The 10,622-nt window shown below is 40.9% G+C and overlaps 1 protein-coding gene across 5 annotated transcripts in view; it reads right to left on the bottom strand.

Annotated features, from left to right (window-relative positions):
- The window catches only part of LOC102381138 (cadherin-18), a 469,255-nt gene that overhangs the window by 186,927 nt on the left and 271,706 nt on the right, over positions 1-10,622 (bottom strand). For all 5 annotated transcript variants that reach the window (XM_006023586.2, XM_025204105.1, XM_025204107.1 and 2 more), the window contains one exon: positions 7,487-7,606. In XM_006023586.2, coding sequence (XP_006023648.1) covers positions 7,487-7,606 — 120 coding nt within the window. The remainder of the gene's footprint in view (positions 1-7,486; positions 7,607-10,622) is intronic.

Below are 10,622 nucleotides of genomic sequence, written 5' to 3'. Positions count from 1 at the left end.
GTTGGGGCGCCAAAGAAGCTTAGAAAAGTGCGGGGGGGGGGGGGGGCTGCTGGCTATGGGAGTATGAGAGAGTGCTGAATGCATTCTTTGTGAGTTTATAGACTTTTGTAACTTTATAGACTTGCAGAAATTGTGGCCCACTACTACTTTTCTCACGCCCCTCCAAATTGTATAGTTCCCTCTAAATCAAATGTTTTAACCACATACTTTTTATATAAAAAAGTTACAAATTTAAAAAAAAAAATAATCCCACCATAGTTTTAATTACAAAGAGTTGAAGCTGCGAAGACTTCAGGAAAAAAAAAATCAATCATTGTAGTTATAAATACCACAAGTGCTTGGAAGTTTGAAATTCAGAAATAAAGGTAGAGTCTTAAGTAAACAACATTTAAATATATACAAATTCAGCATTAGGCTTCACAAAAATATTTCATACTCCTCTTTCTATATCCTGGACTATCTTACACTTGCATCCCCAATAAAGTCTTTGAGCCATGTATGATGACCTTTTCTTCATTTTCAGTACCAACATTTTCATATAGTATCATTTACTCAATATACAAATATAACATTAAACAGAAACTACTAAAAATGTAAAATGCCTTTCTCCAGTTTTCTTGGCAGCCATCAGTCATCTGCACCATTCTTTTACCATTTCCCTAGCCTGTCCTGTCCTATATTCCTAATATAGAAAGAATCCATAATGTTTCACATTTTACTAACCATAAAGATTCTAAACATCTTAAGATGTATTAAATGTACACAAACGCTAGTTAAAATATCATAATAGAGTAAAATCAACTCCTTTCCTTTAAAAAAAAAAATACTGTACCACAACCGCTCTAATTGTATTGTTCTCCTCCTTGACTGAGGCTCAGTATTGAAGCATGCATGTGGAACCACAATGACTAAATAATGGTGGCAGACCACAGAATGTCTCAGATTATCCAAATAAGGGAAATAAGCTATTGTTTTCAAATAACAAAATAAAGTAGAATTATGTTGGTTACATCTGTCACAACAGATATTATCTCATGCCATGTGGATGGGACATACAGTGGAGTATAAGACTAAGAAAGATTATTTGAATAATTTCACCTTTGAATTGCCTATCTTTTTCTCTTTATGATCTGTAATAAAACTTACACTATACTGTAAATATTAAATATGATTAAAAATCATCTATAAAACTCCTCTTAATGTTTGTCCAGTCAACCTTTAATATAAATGATTATAACATATTGAATTATTTTGTCTCTGTAGAGTCAGATTAATCTCCTTCTACTTACTTGCACACAGGTATACCTGTCAGATTTAAAGCTTAGAAATATTTTGCCTTCAGCATTCTAGGTCAGAAAATAATTCTTTGTTGATAGTTCTATGAACAACTTTAAGTGAAATGTACTACAATCCCCATTTATGTGTTTGTTACTTTTGTAAAAAAAAACCTCTAGGGTTTGCTGGCTAAAAGCTAGCTAGCTGAGATTTCTGGTTTAGCATGTTCACTGTTAAAAGAGTCAGGGAGAGATGCTGTTTCTTGCTAGGAGAATCTGATGCTGTTTTATACTGTAACTGCATAAAAAGGATAATAAAAGTCCTAAATATGGCTGGTGGGAAGACAGTTCTGTGTAGCCAAAAAAGTTCTGAAATGTGCTTAAGCCCTGATAAATAATGAAAACAAGACCTTTTAACATATGCCAACAACAAAAAAAAGTAGGAACAGATACCCATGCACCACAAGATAATAGCTACTAGAAGGACTGGGAAACAAGACACTATATTAAAATCTCTATTCTAAACCAGGCAAAGGAGGGACCTGACATTTCCTGCACCTGAGTGCCTTTGGCTACTAGATTATTGGCCATTCTTAAATCCCTTTCCCTCTTTGCCTCATATTTATCACAATTTGGATACTGAGAATCCTTCAACCTTTGTTGCTAGAATTGGTGTTTTTGGTGGAACATTTTGATTTTTAACAAAACAACATTATTGGAGAAAGGAATCTTTGTCCGTTAAAAATCAATTCTAGTCTTGGATCCAAGTAGAGAGAGAATACATCCTGATCTAGTGACTGCCCTTTCCAGAAAGCTTTGGAGTACGTAGGGGGGCATAACAATAATGGATTCTGGATGGGATTGCCTCTTGCAGTCAGCTTTGCTTTGGTTTCTGTAACAGTGGGACTGCTTAACTAACACCAAAGTCTATGAGTACTGGGGGTGGGAGTGGGGGGGTGTTGTAATTAGAGGGCTCTGAAAGCCACTCTAATGAAAGCACTGCAGCATTTATACTGCAGCTGTTTTATACTGTAACTGCATAAAAAGGATAATAAAAGTCCTAAATATGGCTGGTGGGAAGACAGTTCTGTGTAGCCAAAAAGGTTCTGAAATGTGCTTATTAACATGTGATACGTGAGATGTGGGACGCTGATACATGAGACACTGTATACATAAGATGCAGGAGGCTACTGGAGTATTGCAAATACCACACTCCAGCAGACTTGAATCAGTCTGCTCCAACACGCTGTAATAACAGTATGTTGGAAGCAGACTTTACACTTGCGTACAGGCACTCTATTTCCTTTTGAAGGGCCATGAAAAATTACAGAAAGTTCAAATTCCCATTTTATGAGATTTGCACTACTACCTCTTACAGACACAATGGGCACATCCACACATGAAGGCACGTGTGCTTGCAGCAGCTCAAATAGAAGTGGTGCAAATTTCAGCTGGGGCTTTTTGCCTCAGTGCACGTGCCCAGACATGCACTTTGCTGTGGTGCAAGTTGTGCAACTTGGGGCAAAATAACCCTGCCTGGCTCTTTCTGGATCGGCAGCCAGAGAGAGCTAGAGCCTAGGGCCAGCACCTGTGTAAAAAGCTGCCCTGGCAAATACCTCAGGGCTATTTGCTCTCAGGAGCATCTGGGGGAGGAGCCTCTTGGAGGAAGTGGCCATGCTCCTTCCTGTCCCACGCTGCTGCTGTTGGTTACTGCGACCTTGGTTTCAGAAACTTCTGGGGAGAAGATGGCCAGGCTCCTTCCTGTCTCTGGCTACTGCTAGCAGTTAGCTATGTAGCAAAACCCCCAGTTTTTCTTTTTTTTAATATATATATATATATATATATATGATAGATATGCATTTCCTTCCCTTCCCCAATTATTTCTGGCTTTTCTTTCTCTCCCTCTCTATTCCCTATAGGCAAGCATAAGACAGCTCAGACTTGGGATAAGCTTTAACATTTTTATTTTGGTAGCATGTTTTTGGTTTTGGATATCCATTGTTTTATATTGTATTATTATTAGGTTTTGTATTGATTCTTACTGTTGTATATTGTATTATTATCATTTTCATATTGATTTTTATTGTTTCATATGGATATTGTATGGTTTAGGTCTGTGATTGTAAGTGAACCAAAGTCATGTCAAGTTTCCATTTTTTATGTCAAGTCTCCATCTTGCGTCCTCTGCCCAGGCATCCCCTGTGTTGCAACTGAATGAGTCATGCACCCGTCCCATGTAAATTGGTTCCTGGATGAATGAGAATGATTGGGAATGATTGAAATACAATGGTAGCAGGCCTCTACTGAATGGCCTGTAACGACCGGGCCATCACCTTGCGTTGATTCATCCAGGGACCACGGACCTCACCCAGGAACAGAGACAAGAACCCAGCATTTGAAAGACAAAAGACCTTACAGAACCAGCAACTCTCACTGTTACAGACACCCGAAACTACACATCTCTGCATGGAACACACATGCTCAGTACGCCAGGGTCTGACATTTGCCTGGGCATGCCTCCTGTCACGAGGGTCACACAAGATCTGCCCCTATAAAAAGGGGCAGTAAAGACAGACCCAGTGGGAATGCCATTTCCATCCGGACCAGACCAGCTTCACGTCACCTATCCACCCCATAGGCCCTGCTGGCAACCCCCTCTGGCAACACTGAACTGAAGGAGACCCCGACTGGCCATCGAGGATCAACTTCCAGCCTGGGATAGGTAGATATTACCTGCACACCTGCTCCTACAATTTGGACTCTCTCTCTCTGTCTCTCTCTCTCTCTCCTCCTGGACTTCAGTGGACTTAAGCCCCTGCACCAAGCCTCTCTAACCCCTGCTGCCATTGTGTGTGCGTGTGGATGTGTGTGGGTGTGTGGGTGGGTGCAAGGGAACCAATAACATATTGTGTCACCATCTCTCCTGTTCAATAAAACCACTGTCATTTGTAACCCCGAGTTGGGTCATGGTTTACTGAATCCCAGTCCCTTCCTTATCTTAAATTCCAGTCTTGTTCTCTCTCTCTCAGCTTCAGCCCCCCCCCACTTCACTACTTTCCCAACCTCCTCCCAATTCTATCTCCCCTTTTCTGCCACCTCTCAGCCCTTCCTTGCTTTCCTGCTGTCTTTCAGCCTCCCGTGCCATCTACTGCCTTTTCCCTGTGACTTTTTGCTAACTCTCCCTGCTTTTCCACTGCCCCTGCTGCCTTTCAGTCTCTCCTCCTGCTTTTCCTGTGATTTTCTGCTGTCCCCCTGCTCCCCACACTCCTACTGCCTTTTCCCTGTGACTTTCTGCTGTCTTTCTCTGCTTTCCCACTACGCTGCTTCCTTTCAGTCTCTCCTGCCACTTTTCCTGTGATATTCTACTCTCCGTCTCTCTGTTTTCAGGCTTCCTCTGCACCTTCTGTAGTCCTACCCACCCCCACCCTGCAGCTTCCCAACTCCTCAAGGCTGTCCTGCAGTTTTCTCCGGCAGCAGGAGCCTTTCTCCAGCTCCCAGCACCTACTGCTGCTCCCTGCAGCTTCTCTAGCTTTCCCAGAGCCATTCTCTGGCTCCCCACACCCAGAGCCCCTCTTTAACATCCATACTTTCCTTTAGTCCCATTTTCCCCTCTCCCCACCTACCTTTTCAGCTCCCCCGTAGCTCTGGCTCCAGTCCCAGACTCTGCGCTAGCATTGCTCCCCTGTTCTGCAGGCCTTGGGCATTGTCTTTTAATCAATTAAGATCAATTAACCTAAAGTTACCCCCAAGCCTCAGTTCTTCAGTCCAGGCCCCTCTAGTCTACCAGTTCTAATCCTGGTCCTGGTAACTTTCACTCCCATCAACTTTCACTCCCTACACTTCTACTTTCTTACCTTAACCTTTCCCCAGGTATCCCAAGTACACCAAGCACATACATACATACATGCATACATATATATCACAATACCCAACTTAGGAACTCACCTGTGTGTATGTGTAGGTGGATGGTATGTGTGAATTAGTGAATACATATATATATATATATATATACACACACACATATATAGATATCATTGTGTGTCTGTGTGGTATATGAATTAGTAATCCACATATGTGTATTGGATGTGCAGGTGTTGGTAACTGATTCTGTCTAAATTTGGTGTGTGTAGCGTGTATGGGCTTAAACTGGTGATACCTGTGCATGAACCTAGACCGGTTATTTTGAATGTGTGTGTATCTGAGTTGCCAGTGTGAGTGTGTATGCCTGGTAGGGGTGTATGCACCTAGTGAGTGTATGTGTGCTTAACTGATTTTATGTGTGCATGTTCAATTGTACACCACACCCTCCTGTCTAACAGCACAATATTGAGATCCTGAGCATTGGCCTGACCCCTCAGGGTAACAGCTTGTTCTCAGAGCTTTTGGAGGTAATGTGGCTGCACCCATTCCTGCCTTAGGGCTGCTGTTTCTGCTCCCCCCACAGGGTGAGGTCCTCTGCTGCATGCCACATGCTGACGTTCCCATGAATGGGGTGAGGGGGCACTGCGCTGCACCCCAGCAATGCACCCCAGCTTCTGCACTCTTGTTCTGGCCTGCTGGCCAGTCTGCTGCCAAGCTGCAGTCTGGGGACAGCCTGGGGAGGGAGCCTGCACTGCCTGTGGGCCCTTCCCCACCATCACTGCTGGAGCCTAAAGGTGCCTTGCCTCAGCTGTCTTGGCAGGCCACCCCCTGCCTTCACCTCCACTTTCACCTGAAGCACACCCTGAGTGGCTGAACTGGATGGCTACTTCCACCACTACTGCTGCGTCCTGTTCTGATGCTGCCCACTCTCAGGAGAAACGGAGATTCCCTGTTGCGACACCTTGCACCACTCTATACTGCTCCTGCACTGGATTAATTCCTTAACTGACTGTTGCTTTTGCACTCCCCCGCAGATGCCTTATCCTATCTACTCCTGTGTTTGTATTCTTTCCTGCTGCCCCGCTGCTGTGTGCCTGGCTGGAGGCCTAAGGGGCTTCTGGACTGAGCTTCCAAAATCAAAGTCCCTCCACCACTCTGGCCATCTTTTACATTTTTTTGACCCCTGGATATCCAAGGGCCTAATTTTGCCTGCACACTGCAAATTTGTAGCACGGGGAACTTTTTTTATTCCCACACGTGCCTCTTGCAGCATCTGAAAGGGCTTTGAGACGCTCCAAGAGGAACGTGCGCGCTCATTTGGATGTGCCTAATATGTCATCTTTCAGTTTCAATCTACAAACACTTGTCTCTAGCAAAAAAACCCAAAACAAAACTATTTTTTATAACCTCCAAAGTGTAGATTCAGTTAATCTTAATTTGAACTAAATACTCTGCCAGCAGCTCTGCATGCAGACATCAACATATATAAACACATATATTTGCATGTAAAAATGTGCAAGTGAATATATACCTATTAGAACCCTCTGCATTTATTATATACTATGCAGAACAAATTAAAATAAGTATTTTTTTCTATCTTAAATAGTAACTGTGATCTTTTAGCTCCATAGCAAAATTTTGCTAACTAGCTAATTCAGATTTGGTTTTCGAGAAAAATAAAATACAATTATCATTATTCATCTGAAGTGAATGATTTAGTAAATTATACTGCCTCATTATTAAAATTGACAAAAGTATGGTAAATGACAAAATGTGCCTACCACACAACAGTTAATGGCATTCTGGAAATCCAAACAATCTTACCACCCCAATTAGATGAGATTTCTTTTCTGTCCAATAAGGAATTTGGATTTCTTACTCTTTTTTTTAATGCTCTTTTTGTTGTGGGGGTGGGGGGGGGGGGGGGGGAGGAATTGAAAATGATGCACAGAGCTTAAATTTAATTATTTCAGCTCATTTTGTTCCTTGTATTGTATAGAGAACAGTTTCAGTGTAATGACAACAGTGCAGTTTTACAAATACAAGCATGATATTTGTTTACAATAGTATGTGTGCTGAAGCTCACATTCAATAATCCTCCTAAGCCAGTCCTACAGGCAAAGTAAAACATTTTAAATCATAATTTAATAGGCACAGTTGAGTAGTTTGGTAAGCTTAGGTCTGAAAGTACAAAAAACAAAGTGATATTCCACTTCACTAATTTGGCTGAATAGTTCACATCACAACATACTGAAGAATTAATTCTACACACACATATTTCCTCTAAATGCACAGTGCAAAGCAGCAATTAAAACAACTGCATCAAGCTATAAGAAATCTAGAGTGCCCACCTGTTTTAGGGTCAACAGAGAAATATGGCTGTCCCTGAAGAATACTGTACACCACCCGAGCACTGTTCCCATAGGTAGGGTCATCGGCATCTGTGGCTGTTACCTGTAGAACAGAGGTACCTGCAAATCCGAAAGAACAAAATTTAGTTGATAAAACTGCCAAAACTTTTATTTAAACATTTTTATACTTTGTACTTTCATTTTTCCCTTGCTTTCAGCTGAAAGACAAAGCAAATTATAGGATCCCCATCTCTCTCTTTTTGAACCAGATCACATTGCTGTCAAATTGTAAAGAATAATTTCAAATTTCAGGTCCAAATCAGTATTTTCAATACTGCAAAGCTAGAGGTTTTGGGAATCATACATTTCTTACTGTGCAAACTAATTTTGAAATACACATTTATTAAGTCATGCCCACAGTCCCCAAAATCAATAAGTGGTATGAGAAGAACTTAAAAGCTTGACATTGGAAGATTTCCAAGAATTTAAACTTTAAACCCAGCAAGAGAATCACCAGAATGTCAGGCATGAAGCCTGGAGTTGATAGAAACACCTAAAAAAGAGAGGTACATGAGACAATTTATTTTCAGTAAATTATAAATTGCTATTTCACTCATGCCAATAGATGGGATGGGCTATAAATTATACATTACAGAGATTAAACTGTAAGAACCAGATAGATAAAATGCAAAAGAAAAACTCCATTTCAATAAAGAGGCTTTGGAATTTATAGTATTTTCCCATTAAATATGTAATAATGAATCCTTTCTACTATGTTAGCTGGAGAGTACACTGAGTATAAGGAGTAAAATAGCTAATGAAAAAGGAGCAAAGTCTCAGAAGTTCATTTTCATTTCTTCCCTCTCCTCTTCCCAGACTTCCTGCTTTCTACATGTAATAATAATCACAAGATAATTTATAAGAATTAAAAGACTGCGATGGACCATTAGCCCAGCTCTTGTGCTACCCTATATCTGGCAGTGAGCTTCAATACTTATTGGCCCTAAATGTACTCTCTTAACTTTACGCACTGTGAATGTACCTATTTGAAATGAATGGAATACTCAATGAATAAAGTTAAGCAGGCATGTAAGTCTTTGCAAGCTCAGAGCCTATAAATGCTTGTGGAAGCATCCACTATTTTGTGCAATGTTGCATGTGGGCCATAAAAAAGTTCTTTTTCTACTTCCAAGTCAGTGATTAGCATATAAATTAAAGCTTGAGAACTACTATTCTGTGTAGGTGGTATTTTTCTTCATAAAGATAACTTACACACATAGCACATTTTAGAGTATCTTGATAAATTTCAAAGTTAAAGTATATATCATACTGCTGCTAATGATTTTAACATTTATATTACACAGCTTTAACAATCCATATAGAAATGTTAGTTATACTGGCACACAGAATTGGCTGAATTACTACTATAGTGCATCAAGCTAAAGAGATATAAAATGTAGTTTCCTTAAACTATTTGTGAAATGTATATCACCATTTTTACTTATTGTTACCACACAAGTTTTAACAAATCATGACCAGCAGGCCTCCTCTACATGTTATAGGTATCACACAATTACCTTAAGACCAGCTACACATGCAAAGTAGCTATCACACCATAAAAAGCTCCAACCAGCTATAAAGTTAGACCTTGAAAATGTGTACTAACTTTATAGTTGGTTGCTATTAAGCTTTAATTTGCACATGTAGCAGGGGCTACCCTGCAGCTGGGAGCCGCATTAACTTATGGGGTGCTCAACCACAGGGCTGCATAATGCCCAGTCAGGGCTAGGAGTCCCACAATGGAGGGGACTGTCAGCCCTAGGAACTGCTGAATCAGGATCCTGACAGCAGGGGACCACAAAGTCCCATAGCTGTGGGTGCTGGGGACTGGGAACCAGTTGGGTCCCTGCAGGCATGGGGCACACTTTCCCCAGGGGTTCGTGAAACCCCCAGGGCTGGGGGATCACAGCAGCAATGATCCCCCAGTTTTGTGGATTTCACACAGCTGTGAGACTGTGATATAGCAGCCATGATACCCCCAAACCCAGGGGTGTGTAGGGCACTCCACAGTTGGGAGACCCAACTGTGAGGGGACTCCCAGCTGTAGGAGCTTGCTTGCTGCTGATCGGTGGGGGGGGGGGGGGGCGGGGCATGGACTAGGCTTCCACCGCACTGGTGATAAGGCAAGATGGGATCTAATGTGCAACCCCACAATCACATCTCCTGCCATGCACGTGCAGCATGGTAGGAGGTGTAATTGCGTGGATCACTTATTAGATCCCATTGTGCCTTTACCTGATAGTGTAGAGGGGGCTGTAATGTTAATGAAATAATAGCTAATACAATTTTTTTTCTTGTTTTACAATTTACTTGAATACCTCAAGAAGGTACTACCATACTTCAGTTCAGTAATAGTTGAAGACTGGACATGGAAAAAGTCGTATTTTCTCTGTAATCTCATTTAGCTGCAGACTGCGTTCTTTCCATATATTTTTCTATGCGTGGATTTATTATTTTATTTGAAGTCTTATTTATTTTAATGGCCAAAGCACTGGGTTACTGGTACAAAGTATTTTTACTCATTCATTCAAATTCAAATTCATATGCAAAACCTACCCAAAACTCTAGTTGCCTTTTATATTTTTCTTTTTAAAATAAAGTAAAATAGCTTTTCTTGCCCTTAATAACAATAATTACTACTTGCTTATTCTGTCCAGAATTACCAATCCTAATTGCACCTCCTCCTGCTCAAAGCCCCACAAAAACAGGAGCTATGGAACCGTCTCAAAAGATCAACACAATTGGATTATTATAGAAGAAAGAGAATAAAATGTTCAAGGATTGACATTATTGCATTATAGACTCTTTTCTCCCTCCCTCTTTTTAAAGAGAAGGGATGTACAGTCTGAACACCTTTCTGACCACTGCTGTGTAGGATCATGAGGACAAGGAAAGACAGCAATCTCAAAGAGCAGACCTTAAGATACCATTTATAAATTACCACTACCATCTCAAATTGCAGCTTTGCATTTTTTCCTAGAAGAAGCAGAACATCTATAGACTGGTAATTTGATTCTGAAAGATGTTGTTTGTTCCTTACTAATCAAGTAAAATAGTTAAATACGTGTTTAACTTG

This window comes from Alligator sinensis, unplaced genomic scaffold, assembly GCF_000455745.1.
Source record: "Alligator sinensis unplaced genomic scaffold, ASM45574v1 scaffold485_2, whole genome shotgun sequence".
NCBI classification, from domain to species: domain Eukaryota; kingdom Metazoa; phylum Chordata; order Crocodylia; family Alligatoridae; genus Alligator; species Alligator sinensis.
The sequence above is the reverse complement of the archived record's forward strand: the minus strand, read 5'-3'. Positions and strand labels throughout refer to the sequence as shown.